This window comes from Eucalyptus grandis, chromosome 6 (genome assembly GCF_016545825.1).
Source record: "Eucalyptus grandis isolate ANBG69807.140 chromosome 6, ASM1654582v1, whole genome shotgun sequence".
NCBI classification, from domain to species: Eukaryota; Viridiplantae; Streptophyta; class Magnoliopsida; order Myrtales; family Myrtaceae; genus Eucalyptus; species Eucalyptus grandis.
This window is the reverse complement of record NC_052617.1, coordinates 21,343,698-21,363,832: the sequence shown is the minus strand read 5'-3', so window position 1 is coordinate 21,363,832 and position 20,135 is coordinate 21,343,698. Positions and strand designations below refer to the sequence as shown.

Genomic DNA, 20,135 nt, shown 5'->3' with positions numbered 1-20,135 from the left:
AGGGGCGACGATGACGACGGCTGGAGGTTGGCAGCAGCAACAGCGATTAGTGGCAATCATTGGAGGTTGGGGTGGCCGATGGATTGTGGACAGTAGCAATGACGATCAGACGACAATGGTGACGGCTGGCCGGAGGTGGCCGGTAGTTGGCAAGCGGCCACCCAAGGCCGCGACAAGCAAGAAAAAGAAAAGAAAAAAATTGACTTATTTTTAGAAATTGTTTCAAGAAAAAAACTATTTTTTTCTTTTCTTTATTGTTTTTATTCCAAATATGTTATCGAGAACAAAAGTTTTACTAAATGGATTTCTATTTATTTTTTGTTCTATGAAATCATGATAGGTAACCAAAAAAGGTGTGAATTTTGAAAATCAATAAGAGAAACAACAAATTTCGATATATTTGTTTCAACTGTTCTTTCGAAATTTTGGAAATGGAAGATATTTAAATAAATTGGTGAAGGGAATAACTTAAATAAGTATACATATATGTAATTCATACAATTTGGAATGTTGCAGGCTTTCGATGTTAAAGGATTTTGACCGAAAAACCCGCTAAAGGTCAAATTTCAAATGTTTCAAAGGAAAAATAGAGATTAAAAGTAAAAAGTGACAACTAACATAATGCGTGATAAGTTTCACCATGCAAAAAAGAATTCAATGATTCTTATCGAAAAAAAAAAGGACTGCACCATCAATTAATTCAAACAAAAAAAAAATCAACCTATTCATGTTAAGGAACGCTTGTTTCATAAAAATTAAATGATTTGGAAAATATTTACAAATATAATTTTTCTTGTACAAAGATGAACGGATAATATAATTTTTATTGTCCATGAAAATGCTTAAATAAAAATTATTGTTTAATAATTGAACTTTTTTTATCTATTAATTATTCTAAAGGATCTCTTTCGTGAAAATATTTTTATATTATTTATTTTATGCCAAATAAACGGAATATAAAAATGAATGAACAAATTTTTTTATAATATTCATGAAGATATTTAATAAAAGTTATTATCGATAATGAAAATATTATCTTTTTATTAATAATTATTGGAGGAAAGGAGTGCGCCACTATTCGACCAGGTCGAGCTCAGGATGGATCAACAGGCCCATTAATGCTCTGCTACAGGCCCAAGGCCCAAGGCCCAATTGGCTTTGTCCCAATCCCAATTCCAATTTCACATCCGCAGTTCAGCTCGTCAACAACAAACCGATCGCAGACACGGAGCGATGAACGCGAAGCTCCAGAAATGGCGGAATCTCTCGATCCTTTGGAGCGCTGCGAAGCAAAGCGACGCCGCCTCCGCCTCCGCCTCCGTCTCCCGCGCCCTGCACCACGGGCCGGACACAGTTGAAGAGCTCCTGGACAGGCACGTCGTCAAGAAGGAGAAGAAGTCCCTGGACGAGGAGGAGGAGGAACTCCTCGCGGCGCGGCGGCTCACCAGCACGCGGCGGGAGGCGCTGGCCCTGTACCGGGACATCCTCCGGGCGACGCGGTTCTTCCCGTGGCCCGACCAGCGCGGCGTGCCGTGGCGGGATGTGCTGAGGGAGAACGCGCGGAGGGAGTTCGAGGAGGCGCGGTTCGAGCGGGACCCCGAGGTGGTGACGCGGCTGCTGATCGGGGGGAGGGACGCCGTGGAGGCGGCTCTCGAGAAGCTCGCCGAGAAGCAACGGCAGCAGGTCGAGAAGGATCGCGGAGATGGGCGGTGATCGAGCGGATCGAACGATGTACGAATTGTGATGCCGTCTCTTACTTTTTCTCTCTCTCTTTCTCTTTCTCTTTCGCCCCTTAATTGAATAATAAGAATGATGAATCCCGATCGGATTCTGTGCGTCTCTCTGCTTGAATGGCTGGACCTCGTGATCTGGTCAGAAAATTTAGGTGGTTCGGGGAAGAGAAGGGGCGGGGGGTTGGTGTGGTTTGGAAACGAGTGGATGGAGAAGGAGATCGAAGCTAAGGTGTTTGTGAAAATTACTGAGCGAGCTTCTGAATTAAGATTCCATGCGGTTCAGACGACATCGGATGGTTTAAAACCCGTATTACATCGTTTGTTCTTCGTCACTGAATTAGATCTAATGATAGATTTACGGAACAAGAGATTATCTTATGGACCCTTTCAAAAGTACCATTCCATGCGCTATTTTAACGTGTGTAGTTAACATCTATATAAATCTGTCGTTACAAGCTCTTCTCCAAAAGTTTGCGTGGAAATTTGATAATCCTGGATGCATTATCTTTGTTGCGAAAATCATTTTTGCTTCATTCTCCATAAAGTGGATTGCCGCCTACATGTCACCTGAGCAATCGAAGACGTCTTTGATTAGATATTTTCAAATAAGAATCAATTACATAACTCTTACCATCTCTTAATTATGTCTCTCCATAGTGAATCTAAACTATTTCTCTCCATAGTGAATCATAACATTCATGAAATTTCTAAATACCATGAATCCTACCTGTTTTCATCATTTTTTCATGTTTGGATTGTTTAAAAATTTGACTCAACGGAAAACATACATTTAAATTCAAGAAAATGATTCATTCCTTAAAAATCGAAACTAAATTTTCAAAATATGACTAAATATCGATACTTTGATTTAAAACTTTGCGCTCATGTCCGTATCCATCGAGACTAGGCCTAAGACCCTAGTGCCTATGCCTATTGTTGTGGCGCCCAAGCCCGAAACCCAGGTGCTCGAGCTTAAGTCCTTGATATTAAGGCTTGGGTCTGCAATATTTGTGCCCAAATCTCTTGGGCCCAAGTCCATTGAGATTTAGGCTCGAGGACCCCAGCACCCACATCCAAGTCCATCAAGGTTGAGCCCGAGAGTCCAATGCCTATGATTGTATACTTGGCGCTCAAGCCTAGGTCCATCGAGGCTAAGCACAAGATTTTAGTTCTTGCGCTCAAGCCCAAGCCCATTAAGGCTGAGGTTTGGATCCTTAGCACTTGAGCTCAGATCTACCGAGGTCCCAAATCTATTGAGATCAGACTCAATAACTTGGCACCCATGCTTGAATCCCTCACGCTTAAACTCGAGTCCAATAAGGCCATGACTTGGAACCTTGATGCTCATGCTCGGGTTCATCAAGGCTTTGGGCATTAGGGATCTAACGCAAGCAATAGGTATGGTCTTAATGGATCCAAGTTTGGCCCTTGTGAATCTAGGCTTAGGAATTGAGGACTAGGGCTCGATTACTGGGGACCCAAGAACAAGCACTAGCATCTTGGGCCTAGCAATGGACCGAGGCTCGAGTGTTGGGGACCCAAGCTTGAGCACTAGGTGCCGAGCCCAGTCTCTATGGACTCGAGGCCAAGCTTGAGCATTGAGGCCTCACGCTCAGCCTTTATGTATTAGGAACTTGGGTGCTAGGATCCGAGCATGAGCACTAAGGCCTTAGGCCTGATCTCTATGGACTTAGGACTAGTTCCTCTCCTCTCGCTTGGGACCTAAGTGCCCGTGCATGGGTCCTCACCAACAGAGTTGGGATCTTGGTGCTAACGCTTGGTTCCTCGATTGCCCGTACACAAGTTATTAGAGTCTGAGTAGTACATGTGTATTTAGGAAAATCAAATTAGATTTTTTCTTTCCAAATGGTGGAAAATATTTCCAATTATTTTTCAAGTTTCAGCTAAACACTAAAATATTGTTGTTTTCTTAAAAAAAATATATTTTTCTTGGAAAATATCTTTCGTAAAAGGAAATGAGCCTAGTATATAGTTAAAAAAAAAAGTAAATGCAATCAATATGCCACGTTGAGTGATTTATTTACCGTAAAATCAAAAACTTATTCTCTACCTTTACATTAATTCAAATATGCATAAAAAAATCTAGACCGACTTCGTTTCGAGTACAACTTGGCGAGTTATTCAACAAATACATTTAAAACATAATGTTGAAATACAATATCAGTAAGAGCTACCTCGCATGATGCGCGGGCTGGCATCTAAATGATGAGTAATCGACTATGTTTTCATTGGATTTATTCGGTAATTTTAGGGACATAACAGTTTTTTTTTTTTTTTTTTTGGTCAGGAGGGACATAACAGATTATATTAGGGGCTGCATGGTAATGTTTCATTTCCTTTTGCATTAAGGGAAACGAAAAAAAAAAGTGTTTACGTTAGAACAATTTTTAACAAAAGAACGCGTTGGTAACGTTTATTCCGAGAATAAAAAATGAATAGAAACATGTTTGGTAAATTTTATTCTTTTTTTTTTTGTTTATTTTAATTTTAAACATTTTATTTTATTTTCAGTTTTTCTTTTCTTTTTATTTTTTATTTTTTTGGCGGCGGCCTCGCCCGACCATGGCGAGGCTCGGCGTCGCCCAGCGCGGGCGAGGCCGAGCCTCGCCGGATCTGGGCGAGGTCGAGCTCGCCGACCCTCGACGGCGTCGCCGGCCAAAGAAAAAAGAAGAAAAAAAGAAGAAAAAAAAGAAGAAAAGAAGAAGAAAGGAAGAGAGAGAAAATGTGTTTCTTCAAAATTGTTTAAGAGCAGTAACTTTTTGTGTTTCTTTTTTTGCTCCAATTGTGTTAACAAAAAAACAAAAAAAATAAAAACGCAACCAAACGTGTTTCTATCTTTTTGTTCCCAAAAAAAAGTACAAAAGTGTTTCAGAAACACTTTTTGAGTGTTATCAGGCCCTTATAGAATTTCTGTCGTTTTTTTGCTAAGGAAAAATGAAAAGTCCGTACATGCCTAAATTGATGAAGAAGCCCTAGTTCCCCCAACTTCCCATCACATTCGCGATTTCCCCCATTCACCAAGCCGATCAGAGCGGCAAAGCAGCGATGAACCCCAACGCCAGCCTCCTGATACGGCGGAGCTCCTCGATCCTCTGGAACGCGGCGGCGCAGCGGAACGCCGCCGCCTCCTCCATCTCTCGCGCCCTTCACTACGACAAGCCCTTCGACGACGCCAAGCCCTTCGACTTCGCCGAGGAGGAGGAGGAGGAGGAGGACCGGCTCCCGGCCAGGCGGCCGGAGCCGAAGACCCTCTACCGGTCCATCCTCCGCATGACCCGGTTCTTCCAGTGGCCCGACCCGCGCGGCGTCCCGATGAGGGACGTGCTGCGGGCGAAGGCGCGGAGGGAGTTCGAGGCGGCGCGGCTCGAGACGGACCCCGAGGTCGTGGGCCGGTTGCTGGACGGCGCCGGCGAGGCGGTGCACGCTGCGCTCGAGGAGGTCGCCCAGGGGCAGAGGGAGAAGATCGAGAGGCTCGCGGCGGAGAAGAAGCAGGCCGAGCAGCAGATGGAGGGGCAGCGTGCAGAGGGACAGTGATCGCGTGGGTTTTTGCTGATCGGAGGATGAATGCGGTGCAAATCATGAAGCCTTCAAGTTTTTTTCTTTTCTCTTGCTTTCTTTTCTTTATCCTCGCCCTTTAGCCTTAACATGAAGAGGGTGATCAAATACCTTGCTGTCTTTCTATTGAACGACATGATCGTGCTATTAGATTGCAGCTCAGGTGTTTGTGGAATTTACTGAACGAGCTTCTGAATTAGATTGCAGGCGCTTCTGACTTGGGGTGCTGTAAATAACTAAATTCCCCGTGAATGAATCGTTGCACTCTGGTGTTTATGCATTTTGTTAGCATTTTGACTGATATTATTAGGTCTGATCTTTCGATGAATCGCTGATATGTCATTGATGTGAGATTTCATGATGCGTAGAAAATCCAACCTTGTAAATTTTCACGGGTGTTGGAGGGCGCACCCATTTCTATGCACGCCAGCCATCTTGGAAAAAACCGTGGTTCGATTAATTACCTCGATTATGGATTATGGAGACTACAGGCTGTTGCGGCGCGATTGCACTTGAAACTGCAAGTGAGATTTTGAGCAATGAATACCTCGATAACTTGCAATGGTTGGTCTAAGAACCATTCAAAATCTCGATCTAATAGCCATTCAAAATCTTGATCTGACATGGATAAAACTTACAATTTGATTGTATGAAGATGTGATTAGGTCTTTTCAAAGTATGAAACTCCATATTTTTTTTTCTCTATCCAAGTTAATCATCATCTAATAAAAATAGGAAACACCTTGAATGATCTGCTTGGATGGATAGAGGATTTGCTTTTCAAGAGTATCTAAAAGGTTTCATCGATATGTCAATCTTGAATGTTGATATCCATGAAGATGAGGATGTGGGATGGAAAACCTCTGCTTTCTGTTCTTCTGTTTAGGACAGAAGATGTACACACTAATCGTACATAACGCGAGAAAAAGTGCCTCAATTGTGATTTCCTTAATCGATTACTGAACAAGTGCCTCCCGTCCGTGCCATTAAAAAGCCCTAAAAGTTTATACTTTGAGAATAAGAACTTTACATTACGAAGCAATAGTCAATCCGAAAGGCTTCCTCCTTTTCATCAAATCGAAATGCTTCCTTCCCACCGCCTCCTAATCGTCAACGGGGCTCCTCATCCCAAAAGGTCAAAACCTGGTGCCGCCGCATCCCACCACCGCCGAAACCAGGGGCGAGCGATTTGACGAATACGCCCTCACATCCATTCCACCCTAACCGTGCTAACGTCCTCGATTCCCAGGGACAGTATCGGAATTTCGCGAGCGTCGGTCCACCTGACGAATCCCCGGAGGCCCGGAACGACGCCTATTTCAACAGTCACTTCCCACGGTCGAATTGAATTTTTCCAAAAAAAAAAAAAAAAAAAAAAGAGAGGCAAACGACAAATAAAATAGTTCGGGAAAATTCCGTGCTTGGCGTCGCAGTAGTGCCTTTTTTTTTTCGTTCTTTTTTGGGTTGCGCCGGAGGAGTATGGAATCCGAGTTCCAGGCGCCGAAGTCGTTCACCTTCTACCTCCGATCGCTGCTGGTCTCCGTCGAGAGGAAGCTAGGGTTCCGAGCGGCCCCGAAGATGGCGAGGGCGCCGAAGCACGCCCGGCCGCACCACGGCAGGAGATCCACGCTGGCGCTCGTCCTCGGGATGCTCCTCGCGCTCTCCATCGTCCTCCTCCTGCTCCTGGCCCTCGGCATTGTCTCCCTGCCGATCGGCGACGGCGATGCCCCTGCGAACGGCTGGAGCTCCTTCAGGCGCCGGACTTTCGAGAGGTGCGCGCGGTAGTTGATGCCTGATTGGCCGTCCTGAAAGGCCAAAAAAAAAAAAAAATTGATGCGTAGCCGTTGGGAATTGAAGCTGGATCGTTTCTGTTTGGGGTGACTTGATTTCGTTTGCGGTTTGATTGTTTCAGAGGTGACGGATTGGGGCAGAGAGGTGAGCAGTGGACGGAGGTGCTGTCGTGGGAGCCCAGAGCTTTCATTTATCACGGTTTCCTGGTCAGTATTTTCGATTTCCGCGCGGGCGATGTTCGATCGCTGTTCGTTTTGGTGTTCATTTTGGTTGGTTATGGAGTTTAGAGAGCAGGAATTGAGATGTTCTTGGTCATGGGGATGCCAGGTTGTGCCATTCTCGTACGGCTCTGCTTTTCATTTTTTTGGGGTTTTATGTCGTTTTTTGTATTTGGGTAGTGTAAGGGATGCAACTGGAGGAGTCTGCTGTCGATGCAAGGTCGATCGATGGCTTAAATACGGGAAGGCTGTTGTTAGGCGTGTCGATCAGGGTTTGAGGATTCGATCTCTAATCTGGGAGGATGTTGGTGCACCCGATGGCGTAGATTATATCACAAAATCTTTGCTGCATGTTGATGAATATTTTAGTTGTGTACCGAAATCATGCTCCGGTCTCTTGGTGATGAAAAATTCGGGGATTCTGGTCTTCCTTTACCTAGATTTTGACACTAATAATAGTTCACAACATTGCATCGGTTCATCAGTTAGATCTTGAACGATGCTCCTTCAAATGACGACTGATCCTTCGAATGACGACTGAAAGTGTGCTTCTTGTCTGGGCTGTTTGAGTAGCTTTTCACATCTATCTCTGATCCATTTGTATTTTGGATTTGTTAATATGAATGGAAGAATTTTTTCGCATGATGAATGATATGCTTGGTTTATTAATCAAGTTGAATTAACGCGATACAAATCATACTTATGCAGTCCAGAGAGGAATGTGAATATCTGATAAGTCTTGCTAAACCTCGTATGGCGAAGTCAACTGTGGTTGATAGCACAACTGGGAAGAGTAAAGACAGCAGGTTTGGATTTCCAGCACCTTTTGACCTTTCAATCTGCGTGGCTAGTCACATCAGCCCTTTATTGATAATGTACAAACTCTTTCTTTGAGAAGAAATAGGATGACATGTTTGTAACATCGTGTGGTTGCAGGGTCCGCACAAGTTCTGGAACATTTCTGCAGAGGGGAGGAGATAAAATCATCAGGGACATAGAAAAAAGAATAGCAGATTTCACCTTCATTCCTGTAGGTAGGATAAATACCATGCATCATATTGTCCCAGTGGTTTCAATTATACAGCAGTGCATTGAGATGTTCAGTCCAATGACTGTGTGATCCAGAGTCCTAAATGATTCAGTCGATATTTTGCTAAAAACCTTGCAAATTGTAAAATGAGAGCATCTATCCAAGTAACTTAACCTAGGCCACAGTTGTTTACTATTTTCAACCCCCCATTTCCTTCTCTGTTCCGTCACATTGAGCTGTAAGAATTATAAGACATAATTCTTGAAAATATACTGCTTGGGTTGTTTCTTTGCCCATCAAAATATCTAGACGATTATTATTGACTATGTGGATAACATGATGTTGCTTATTTCTGAAACAAATCCAGAGCATGGAGAAGGTCTGCAGGTTCTCCATTACGAAGTTGGACAAAAGTATGATGCTCATTATGATTACTTCCTTGATGAGTTTAACACCAAGAATGGTGGTCAACGAATTGCTACGCTACTGATGTATCTGTAAGAGCTTTCCTTGACTTCATGCACTGAGCCTTTTTCTTTTTTCTCCTGCTCTTAAACCCATTGACTTTGGGTTTTGTTTAACAATGTTTTTGTTCCTGGTGCTGCAATTTGTTTGTATAATTACTACTTATCTAGGTCGGATGTTGAAGAAGGGGGTGAGACAGTTTTTCCTGATGCCAAGGGAAATATCAGTTCAGTTCCCTGGTGGGATCAATTATCTGAATGTGGTAAGCAGGGTCTGGCTGTGAAGCCAAAGATGGGTGATGCATTACTGTTTTGGAGCATGAGGCCTGAAGGCACGCTTGATCCTTCGAGTTTGCATGGTTAGTAATTGCTTGATCTCCTGCAGACTTTAGATCTCAGATAAATTCATTCCACCACTCGTCCCTAATTAAGGAAGGAGAACAAGATGGGGCTTCTTTGGTGGCTTTGGTCTTGCTATTTGTTTGTGGTTAAATGTTTCATAGTGTGGTTGTGTTCCATCATCTGATCATATCTCATTTTCTTAGGTGGTTGCCCTGTGATTAGTGGAAACAAGTGGTCATCTACAAAGTGGATGCATCTCCGTGAGTATAAGGTCTAAGTGACTGCATACTTAGGTACCTTCCGATGCTGAAACTAGTTTCTTATACTTGGTGTTGTGACTTAAATATCCATGTATTGGCTGGTAGACAGTTTCTATGTGGGGTTTCTCTGTTGCCTGTTTGAGGTTTTGTGTATGTCGATGTGCAGTTATCCTGAATGCCCTGCTTTTACCAATCTTATAGTACACAGAGATATTCTGATTATCTGAATTACTTGAAGAATGCAAAATCGACATAATGTTCTACTTCATCCAAGTGATTGTAAAAATTCCAAAAACTCATCAGGAGCTCTCATGCTTCTGATATAAGCATTAAGCAGAGCATACGTCTTTTTTTGCTTCTTATTGTTTGTCACACTTCAACCTTACCTTCAGTTTGATATGGCAGGAATAGGGAGACAAGAGCATGTTATGGGAAATATTGCTGTCCTGCGACAGTACAGATGCTGTCTTGTCCGTCCAATGATCACTTAACCCTGCTGACTAAAACACGTTGTTAAGCCCATGTTCGATTAGCTTCTTTGTTTCTCTAACGACCAGGTCTCATGAGAAATTTGTTTTTCCATCTTTTAGAAGAGTAAACCCTTGGACTCTAAAGTCCACGGGAAATGTGCATAGATAGCTGGAGAACTGGAATTTTGATTGATCTGATAATAACATGGCGAAATAGGACTAAAATACTAAGGACGACAGTGTATACTGCTTCTCTCACTATGCTTTCGTGGCCCTGTATGCTGTTTTTGGAGAGGAAGTACGAGAACATATTGGATTTGTATTCTTCGGCCCTGAGCCCGTGACTTTTACGAGATTGAAATAAGAGCTTCTCATGATTCCCCTCTCTTTACGTATCTTCTCCTCTTTTGCTTCTGTGCTGAGGAAGCTTCGTATCGAAGGTGAGGGGAGAGTTGGTGATTTTAATTGTATGAAGACCGTTTCCTTCCTAGAAAACTACACGAAAAGTCAGTAAATGAGGCCAAGACCTCCTCATATTGAACTTACCTCCTGATTCGCGTGATTGATCTTATTCTGGAGTATATAAAAGTTTATTCTCGAATCTTTTCAGGAGACCTGTGGGAGGAAAAAAATTGTCATAATAATTCCGCGACTGGCGATTCCCTGATGAATTCGGGAGAACTGAAAGCATTTCTATATGATTCTAGAGTATGAAATTGTGTAACTTTCTTGAAATCTAGAGCATTAGGCATGGATGTCTGGCGGATGGATAATCTTGTAGCAAGCTGGTTAGGTAGAGGTGACAAGTTACTACTTGGTTTATAGACAAATACTATTGGCTCCTATCAGAAATCTGCGAGTGTCTAGATTGTTCTAGATTGAGATCGATTCCATCTATCACGCTATCCAAAATAATGAGGTTCAACTTGTTTTTTCTTTTGTGTAGAGAGTTAAATCGAAATAAAAATACTATATTCTAAAAAGAAGATCGAGGGTTAAATCGAAAAGGGTTTTTTCAAACAAGTCATTTTTTTTTGTCCGAGATCCATTGCTACTGCTTTAATTACAATGGGCTGGAGGTTCAACTCGTCTTTTTCTTTCGTGCAGGGGGTTCAGTCGAAATAAAAATACTGTATCTAAAAAGAAGATCGAGAGTCAAATCGAAAAGGGATTTTGCGACCGAGTTATTTTCCTTTGTCCGAGATCCATTACTGCTGCTAACGTTACCAGGGGCTGGTGCCCAGGAAAAGACTCAGAACCGACTCCCTCCTTGCCTTGATCTTTCGAAAAATTGTCGGCTAAGCTAAGGTAAGCTGGCCTAGATAGCGACTGCTGGTTTCCATTTTCTCCCACCTAGATACATTATTGGATTTTAATAAATGGCAGAGGAGGATTATTAATCAAGGAATAGTGGACTGAAAAGGACTTTTCACCCATCCACGGACTATACCATTCATTAGAAAATTCCAGGAGGGCTGCGGCTTCCTTGTCAGGGGAAAAAATCTTGCACAAGGTCTTATCGCTCTTGCCAACCTACCTATGAGAAGGAGAAAATGTACAACACGCATCCGAGGACGGAGTTGAATTTTTAAGAATATGAACATCGATATACCACATCCCTGGAACGTGCAGAGAAATTGCAACACCCTTCAGTACACGACTTCGCTGCCTCGTTTCAAGTTTTTCGCCATTTCAGATGAGCAAATTTCCAATATCTAATAACAGAAGATCGATATCGTTCGCAGATATGTAACATGGTGATCTATGCACGTTCCTACTGGCTATATCACCACACCAGCGAAGCAATTTAACACTAGAACTACAGAGAGAATTTGGAAAGAAGAAAAGAATTTGCAGGAACAAAAAATGAATGTTCAAGAATGACGCTGCAACACGCATCCGAGGATGGAGTTGATATTCAAGAATACGAATATGGATATACCCAGATCACTGGAACACCTCTCAGTACATGACTTTGCCACCTTGTTTCGAGTTTTCACCGTTTCAGATGAGCAAATTTCCAATATGTATTAGCAGAAGATTGATATCGTTCGCAGATGGTCATCTGTGCACATTCCTACTGGCTATTTCGCCACATACAGATTCTTTTTGCATGCCAACAAAGCGATTCAACACGAGAATTACACAAAGAATTCGAAAAGAAGAAAATAATTTGCCGGAACAGAAAATTACAGAGCCAAGAGAAAGAACTCATGAGACGTGGATAATCCAATTTCAATTTGCTCTAACCGTGGCGGGTTGGTACAATTCGAGAGGTCTAGGAGGATCCATGGTCCTTCTCTTCCACAGGTTGATCTCTTTCCTCGATTGTGGATTCACCCTGACGCCACCGCCACCAACCGGAATTGGTGCAGAGAAAGGAATGATCACTTTATCATCCTCCTCTTCTTGATCACTCTCTCTCCTCTCTTCGTCCGAGTAGTAGTGATAGTAGTCCTGGCGGTCGGCGTCCAACACCGGCCCGACTTCTGCCGACCAGTCGAAGCTTGCCAGCGTGTCCCTCCCGCTCGCAAACCTTTTCATCTGACTCAAGGACGGGGCTCTGTCGGGAAGCAACGGTGGCTTCCGGCAATTATTTCCCGAAGTATCAGACGGTTTCTTCTTGTTGCCTCCTCTAGCTCTGCTGAATATTCTCTTTAACGTTGAGCTCTGCTTCTCGTGAGTATTACTCGATCTCGGAGGCTTATTGACATCCCGTTTCAACTTGGAAAATGAAGAAGAAGCAGATGAGGAGAAGGAAGAACGTTTATCAGCTTTAGCAGCTGACGACGGCCACGATTTCTTGTTCTTGTGCTTGATCTGGCCCATGCACGAGACTTTCGGCGATGTGGGTTCGTTCACGTCGAAGTCTCGGTCATTCCTGTTCTTGGCTCGAGCTTCGTCGGGAATTAGGGATATGAGTGGACCGGAAAAACCTGTGCCGACATGGGATCTGAGCCTGCGCTTTGTGCTGTTAATGAGCTCCGACGAATATGAGGACGATGACGACGGCAGTCTCTTGTCTCGATCGGGGCTAAAAGGAGGGTTTTGGAAGAAGCTGATGGATGAAACTGTTCTTGGCAAGAACTTCAGCACCTTCTTGCTCTTTGGCTTGGCCTGTGATTTCTCCATCTTCGCAAATGAGGAGCTGCTCTTCTTTGAACGTACAGCCTCTCGTTGCCGAGCCATCTATATGTATACACACACACAGAAGACAAGCAATCTCCGCAGCTCTTTATTGACTGCATCAAATGGTCAAAAGGGTCATGGTCAAAGGCGAAGGAGGCAAAAGGGCCTACCACCGCCAGCAGAATTAAATAAAAAACAGTTGGGCTGATGCATGTTCTTGTCTTCATACTTATCCACACTGCACTTCGAGTCAAAGCTTACGCAACCTCAGCATCCGATGTATGATTTGATCAACCAGTTGGAACATATTCTTGGAAGTACGTGAAGACGCGCGTACCCCGTTTCATTTTGCTTTCCCGTTTCTTGACTTTTAGAAGGTTTAAATCTTGAATGTTATGCGTGTGCAGATTAGGTTGAGTGCGCAAGAGGTTAAATGCATATGTCACGGGTCGATCAATTGGGATTGTGACCACGCAGCGACTCAAGCTATTTTGGATCACTAAGCCAAGCCTTGCTCGATCGAACGCTCACTCGCTTACACACTCGAATCATAGAGAGAGAAAGCTTCTCTACCCAGATCGTAGAGAGAGAAAACTTCTAGAGAATTGTAGAGAGAGAAAGCTTTTAAAGAGAGAAGCTCTGGAAAGAAATGAGTTTTGTATTACTGAAATGTTGGATGGATACAAATGAGGGGGATGACACCTCTTCTTATACTTGAGGCCTTCTGATTATATCAATTGATTTAGAATTCTTCTGGCGGACAAGAACACACCGCCTCAACTACCGACGTTAATGGCAACTACCATCTACCGACATAAATAAAGAAGATTTCTAGAATACGGCTCAATGACGGTTTCGCTTGCCCTTGGAAAATTCTGAAAGGAGACTTGTTGGGAATCCCATCGAGTGCAGGAGGTCCTCCGCGTCACAGCACGGTCCTTCATCTTCATCTTCGGAAACCTCTTGGCCGTGACACATATGTCACGGAGAAAGATCCAGTCAAGGAAATGACCCACGGGTCGCTCGCTGATCTTTCTTTTATCCGTCTTTGCACGTGAAAGTGCCGATGTTTGCCTAAATTAGGTGAATGATTTTCTTAGGGTTTAGCAGGAGGTTCTTCTTTCCCTCTTGACACACGTGCGCTCGACCCCTTGAGCACGAGGAGATCTTCTCCGTTCCCCTGGAAAATGTTGGGACACACGAGGAGATATTTAGCGAGATCACAAGTTCATTGCAAGTGAATCTCAGAAATGTCATAGCTGGGACATCTCTCGTGTGTGGAGAGATTTCTCGACCGCAGGTATTTTAATGGAACCGCAATGATAGGTTCACAAACTTTAGAGCTTCAAGGAATGGGTGGTGCAGAGTAATTATGGCTCAATCCAAATATTTTCTAGTGGATGTGCGGCCCCTCATGATAATGTTTAGAGTGGTCGTTATCCCTTTAACTTGTCAAAAAGAAGAAAAAAAAATAAGAATATTGCAGCTCACAAACCTGTTGTCTCTCCATGCATGTGCATGTGTGTGGGACTGAATAGAAAGATGTAGGGAAAATATATATATTTTGCATTCCAATTCTCAGATGATTGACGATTTCATGTGACATAATAATTTGGAATAATTCGTTGTGCCGGAAAGCATTGGATTGTGCGTCACGTTGCAGTATTCAGATGTCGCCATATAATAGTATTACATAGGCTTAATTATAGAGATGGATGTACAAAAGGAGAGCAAATAATCATTCATCAACCTTTCCTCCTATTTCCCGTTTCCATCATGATATTGAGTTCCTCTTCTCATCATGGCCACAAACTCCTCGTAGTTGATATTCCCATCCTGCATCACACAGGTGGGATCATAATGAACTTGAGTCAGTTGGGGGATATAAGGATCGAGAAATCAAAGTAAAAACTCAAGGAAAGATTTGGTACTTTGTTTGTGTCGACATCCTCGATGATCTCGTCTATGGTGGCATCGTCCCCCAATCCGTATTGTGCCATAGCTTGTCTCAGCTCGTCTCTCGTGATGATCCTACAGAAGGTTAAGCAAGCCGAAATGCAAGTAAAAAATTCAAGCAAAATACAAAAGCTTTGGACCCTAACAACACCGAGCATGATATGTTCTTGATTTCACAGGTTTTGGAGTTCTGAGATACAGTGGCCCCTCAATTGTGTTTGCAGACCTTAATCTCTCTTCGAACAGCAGTCGTGAAATGTGCTCCGAATAAGGTAACTCACATTATTCATGAGGCATAACACATTGGAGCCTAGCAGAATCAAGGTGAAAGCAGCACTAACCCGTTGTTGTCTTTATCGAAGTATTGGAAAGCCTTGATCAGATCTTCTTCCTTCTCAAACCTGTGGCGGTTAATCGTGGCAGTGATGAATTCGGTGTAATCGATGGTCCCACTCTTATCGACATCGGCCTGTTAAAAGAAATTCATTTTCGGAGTGACTTCCCAAAGAGAAAAGCTCCTCAACTGTACCTGGTTGTTCCACAGAGAAGAAGTGAAAGAGAGTTCAAATGATTGATTGTGCTTACAGCATCCATTAGCTGCCTTACTTCTGGTTCAGAGAGCTTTGATCCCAACCTAGACAATCCCGATTTAAATTCTTCAAATGTGATCCTACCACTGTTGTCGGTGTCCATGTTGCTGAACATTTGTCTCAAGCCCTTGATTTCTTCTTCCGTGAGGTTTTGCGCAATTACCTTCACTCAATAACAATTTCAGTAAGGAAAGTGAAACTTTGAAGCAGCTCTTCCACTGCACCTCATGAACATAGAATATCATCCTTTGTCGCCAAAAGCATAAAATAGAGACTACTGATGAGAGCTATGAAATCAAGTAAAACCGAGATGATGATTGTTCCAGAAGTGTTCAAAGCTAGACTGTCTAATCTATTTCTGGAACCTGATGTCCAATTATGCAAGGAAAGTATCCGTAGACTAGTAGAAAAACAGTACCTTCTGAGAAAGTTTCTTCAGCTTGTTCGACGCTCTAAATTGGTTCATCCTCCACAAGACAGCATTGTCCATAGGTTTATCAGATGCCACTCCATTTTCCCGGAGCCAAGGATGTTCTGTCCATACATTGTATGCAAACAATATGTCAGTGTTCTTTTAATGATTTTCAGGTTTGGTTCAGATTCGCCAATTAGATTATGATCTAATTCGTTATCCTGTTAATGCATAAATGTGGACTGACTTGATCAAAGTATGTCATTTCATGAACTCCCTAGGAATTGTTTGATTTTGATATGAAACCACAGAATTTCACTAGAAAAGGGAGCACTTACCGAGGGCATCCGTGGTGGTGATCCTTTCCTTAGGATCCCTCGTCAACATTTTTCTGATGAGATCCTTTGCTGAAGGGGAAATGGATGGCCAAGGAGGGTTTTGTAGATCTAGGTTGCCTACCAATATTTCTCCAAATATATCCTTCTCGTTCTCTGAGAGGGAGAAAAATGTTACAGATTCACAGTAAAATCAGGAGATACTAGTCCATCAAGAGCTGATCATCGTGAAATTTGGATGATGTCCAATGGAACAAACAACGCCTGTTTTCTCGAAAATGTTCTACAAGGATGTGGAAAAGTACAATTGAATCCGGAAAACACCTAACAAGATAGTTAATAGTGAAAACTGTCGTACAAGCAAAGGCTTACCTGCCCAGAAGGGAGGTGAACCAGAAAGGAGGATGTATAAGATGACGCCTGCGCTCCAGACATCGATTTCCTTCCCATAATTTTCATTGAACACCTCCGGTGCAATATAGTATGCACTTCCCATAAATTCCCTATACACCTTCCCTGCCAATGATGGCTCAAATTACTCATTATGATTTACTAATTACATCTCTAGAAGATCAATTCACAAGGAAAATAAGCGAGTCAAACACCAAGCGGCTAGTCCTTTAAAGGTTGTACTAGAATAAGAGCAACATTACGCTGCGAAACTCCTTCCTCTTCCCCAATGCAGACATGATTTTAGAATGTGCAGATGCCACTCATGGTGGTACAAAACCTATGAGATGGACTGATGTAGTTACTTAAGCATCACCACGTGATGGACATGCAGCAAATCTTTGTAGAACCTAAAACTTGCACGGCAACTTTTGGAAAACTTCCTAGAACACAGAACCTTGCTGATTCCACAATTCCAGGCAACGCATCGTACGATAAGACAGAAACAGAAGCAGAATTTATGGTATAAAATGTACATAAATTTAACAAATATAGAAGTTACTCATTGAAAATAGACAAAATTTCCTACACAAATTAATCTACAGAGAGACATGGACACAAGTAAAATTCCATTAAACTTGTTTGTAAAGCACATCATTAGCATTAGAGCGTTTCGGAGAGAGAACGAGGAGTGAGAAGCAACTCTATCCCAGTAAAAAACAGGGAGGCAGAAAGGATTATGCTGCAGAACTCATGAACTTAGGAAGCAACGGGAGTTTTTTCTGATTCAAAGTAAAGATTACAATCTAACATGTAAGATAACATCAGATATAAAATTTCATTCACGGGATTTTTTTTTTTGGTAAAATTCATTTACGGGATTTTTCACATCTGTATATAATGAAAGAAAAGGATTTCGTAAAATAGCGCCCTTAAATGCTTGTTAAGTAACCAAACAACAAAAATCTAATTGCAGCTCCTAGTGGATCGATTTCTCTGCTGGTTCCGACTTCCAATTAGTTAGCCGACCAGTTTAAACCAGTTCCAAGTTTCATAAACGGAGAACAGAATTTGTGCTCTTTCGAAACAGATCTGGAACCTAACCGATGGGTTAAGTCGGGTTCGACAAAATTCCCACAAAATTCTCAGTTCTGTCCCTGATCGATTACCCAATCGTAAACCGTGAATAATCACGGTACTCTCCAACACCAACCTTGTAATGATCCCCCGGAGCCTGTTCTCCTGTCTGCACACTTACTGAACATCCGGGACCAGGTTATGGGGTCATAGAGCAAGCTTTACGCGCACTCAAATGAATGGGGTCCACTTTCGATCTTTGGATCATGCGAGTTACACTTGAATCATCGTAGGTCCACCTAGTGGGCTCTCCTAATCAAGAAAATTTTCATGGGGTCTGCCTCTCTTTTCTCCTAACTTTTATCGATTCAATTATTAACAACGGCTGACCCCCCGTTGACCTGTCCCTCTCATCCTGGACCCGCCCGTTGACCCGACCCGAAACATCATCATCACTCACCAGGAAAAAATGAAGAAAAAACTCCATATCCAAGGCATCATCAGCTTCCAATTTCGCAATCCGCACACGGATTCCCTCGTCATCCTCCTTTTCTGCAAATTCTAATTCGCAGACAGGACCCCGTGAAGAAAACGCAACCCCGGATGCCCAAAAGGCAAGAATGCAGTCATTCTACCTCTCCTCGACATCATTTGCCTTTTACAACTCAAAAGGATTCCGGGAAAGACTCGTGGAGATTGGAGGCTTGAAGAAGACAAAAGATTAAAGCGTGTGGGGAACCGACGAAGAAAGCGGTTTCACGTGCTTTGGGGAACAAAGAGCAAGACAAGCATCGCCCGAACATCCCGTGCTGGATTACGAACAAGAAAGGAGAAAGTTTCGAACACATGACTCCAACGTCGACGAGATGCAAACTTGGACGCCAATCTAATCTCACCCCACCATAAACATAACGGCAAGCTAAGCATCAAGGACAGCAAGGACTTTCATGGCGTCTGTTCTTATACTTTTGTAGCCAACAAGATGATGGAAAGAACAAGATAGTTATTAGTTATGCCTTCCTTGTGCTGGCCTAGTTTCTTTTCTTTTCTTTTTTTCTAAATTACGACGAAGAAAGTTTACAGTAGGTGAGTAACTAGCCTCCAGACGTGGCTGGTGCGAATGGACTGATGGCTGGGATCGCGTTTCTAGCTATACAAGGAAAATTCTAATCCAAGCAACATCTAGCAAAACAACTGAACCAACCAACCTGGTTCGATGAAGACGGAGAGGCCAAAGTCAGTGATCTTGAGAGGGGCGTCTTCGCTGTTGTTGGCGAACAGGAAGTTCTCGGGCTTGATGTCGCGGTGCATCACCCCCATGAAGTGGCACACGTGCACCACGTTCACTACCTGCCGCTCGATCTTCGCCGCCTCCTGTTCCGAGTACGACCCCTTGGCGATGATCCGGTCGAAGAGCTCGCCGCCAGAGCAAAGCTCCATGACCAGGTGGACGTACTCCGGGTCCTCGTACGCGCCCTTGAACTCCACGATGTTGGGCTGCCCGGACAGGTGCTCCATCATCAGGATCTCTCGCCGGACGTCCCCGATGTCTCTGTCGATTATCAGCTTGCGCTGCGAGATGGACTTGCACGCGTACTGGATGCCGGTCGAGCGCTCCGTGCAGAGGTAGGTAACCGCGAACTCGCCACGGCCGAGTTCGCGGTCCAGGTTATACAGGGCCTTTACGTCCGCGTAGGGCTTGCCGAGGACGCGGCCGATCTGGGAGGACGGCTGGCGCTGCTTGGTTTTTGAACGTGACCGTTTCGAGGGGTGACGAGGGAAAGACACCGAGGAAGAAGAGACGGGGATGTCCTGGGATCTGAAGCAGCAGAGTCCCATTGCTGGCGATCACAGAGAGAGAGAGAGAGAGAGAGAGAGAGAGAGAGAGAGAGAGAGATGACTGATGATGCTCTCGTTGCTCTGGTGTGTTCGGGAGATTATATGGGGGTGATGATGAAGTGAAGAGAAAGAAGGTCTTCTTTATAATCATTTATGATATTCTCTCTCTCTCTCTCTCTCTCTCTTTGAGGGGTAAGGGGTTATTCCTTCTCGATTGCCAACTTTAGCTTTCCGCTTTGGGTGCTTTGCGTTCTCACTTGGGCAGTCCATAGAATATTTGTAATTATTTCTACGTTTCCTTATTACAAACTCAAATTAAGAGGCAAAAATCATGAGAGGACCCACATAATCAATTTTCTTGAATATAAAATAGAAAAATTAAATTTGATATCAAAATATAAATACTTACAAGTAAAACATATTGTCACTTATTAAAAAGAAACCGTTAATATCATTATATAGATCTATTAACTTTAAAAGATGAAAAAACACTTAAAACATCGGCTTTGCAACTAATAACAAA

The 20,135-nt window shown here is 43.2% G+C and overlaps 5 protein-coding genes across 6 annotated transcripts; 3 read left to right on the top strand and 2 right to left on the bottom strand.

Moving 5' to 3' along the window:
- The first annotated feature begins 1,201 nt into the window (after nucleotides 1-1,201).
- LOC104448879 lies at nucleotides 1,202-1,887 on the top strand. The gene has a single exon (XM_010062810.3). The coding sequence runs from the start codon at nucleotides 1,234-1,236 to the stop codon at nucleotides 1,711-1,713; it is 480 nt and encodes a 159-aa protein (XP_010061112.2). The 5' UTR covers nucleotides 1,202-1,233; the 3' UTR covers nucleotides 1,714-1,887.
- A 2,810-nt stretch (nucleotides 1,888-4,697) lies between these two features.
- On the top strand, nucleotides 4,698-5,612 carry LOC120294674. Its single transcript, XM_039315055.1, has one exon. The coding sequence runs from the start codon at nucleotides 4,800-4,802 to the stop codon at nucleotides 5,286-5,288; it is 489 nt and encodes a 162-aa protein (XP_039170989.1). The 5' UTR covers nucleotides 4,698-4,799; the 3' UTR covers nucleotides 5,289-5,612.
- Nucleotides 5,613-6,687: 1,075 nt separating this feature from the next.
- Nucleotides 6,688-10,271, top strand: LOC104448878 (probable prolyl 4-hydroxylase 3). 2 transcript variants are annotated; one of them, XM_010062808.3, is made up of 8 exons: nucleotides 6,688-7,081; nucleotides 7,222-7,306; nucleotides 8,027-8,124; nucleotides 8,255-8,352; nucleotides 8,716-8,845; nucleotides 8,984-9,171; nucleotides 9,358-9,447; nucleotides 9,807-10,271. In XM_010062808.3, the coding sequence occupies exons 1-7, from the start codon at nucleotides 6,789-6,791 to the stop codon at nucleotides 9,429-9,431; spliced, it is 966 nt and encodes a 321-aa protein (XP_010061110.1). In that variant the 5' UTR covers nucleotides 6,688-6,788; the 3' UTR covers nucleotides 9,432-9,447; nucleotides 9,807-10,271. The 2 variants fall into 2 exon arrangements, with proteins under 2 accessions (XP_010061110.1, XP_010061109.1); XM_010062807.3 differs by having other exon boundaries at nucleotides 6,689-7,081; nucleotides 9,820-10,271.
- A 1,848-nt stretch (nucleotides 10,272-12,119) lies between these two features.
- LOC104448877 (uncharacterized protein At1g76070-like) lies at nucleotides 12,120-13,016 on the bottom strand. Its single transcript, XM_010062806.3, has one exon. The coding sequence runs from the start codon at nucleotides 13,014-13,016 to the stop codon at nucleotides 12,120-12,122; it is 897 nt and encodes a 298-aa protein (XP_010061108.2).
- A 1,602-nt stretch (nucleotides 13,017-14,618) lies between these two features.
- Nucleotides 14,619-19,731, bottom strand: LOC104448875 (calcium-dependent protein kinase 29). Its single transcript, XM_010062805.3, has 8 exons — nucleotides 18,982-19,731; nucleotides 16,679-16,822; nucleotides 16,310-16,462; nucleotides 15,978-16,093; nucleotides 15,555-15,722; nucleotides 15,311-15,438; nucleotides 14,945-15,044; nucleotides 14,619-14,849 (listed from the first exon to the last, which is right to left on the bottom strand). The coding sequence occupies exons 1-8, from the start codon at nucleotides 19,610-19,612 to the stop codon at nucleotides 14,772-14,774; spliced, it is 1,518 nt and encodes a 505-aa protein (XP_010061107.2). The 5' UTR covers nucleotides 19,613-19,731; the 3' UTR covers nucleotides 14,619-14,771.
- Between the last annotated feature and the right edge of the window lie 404 nt (nucleotides 19,732-20,135).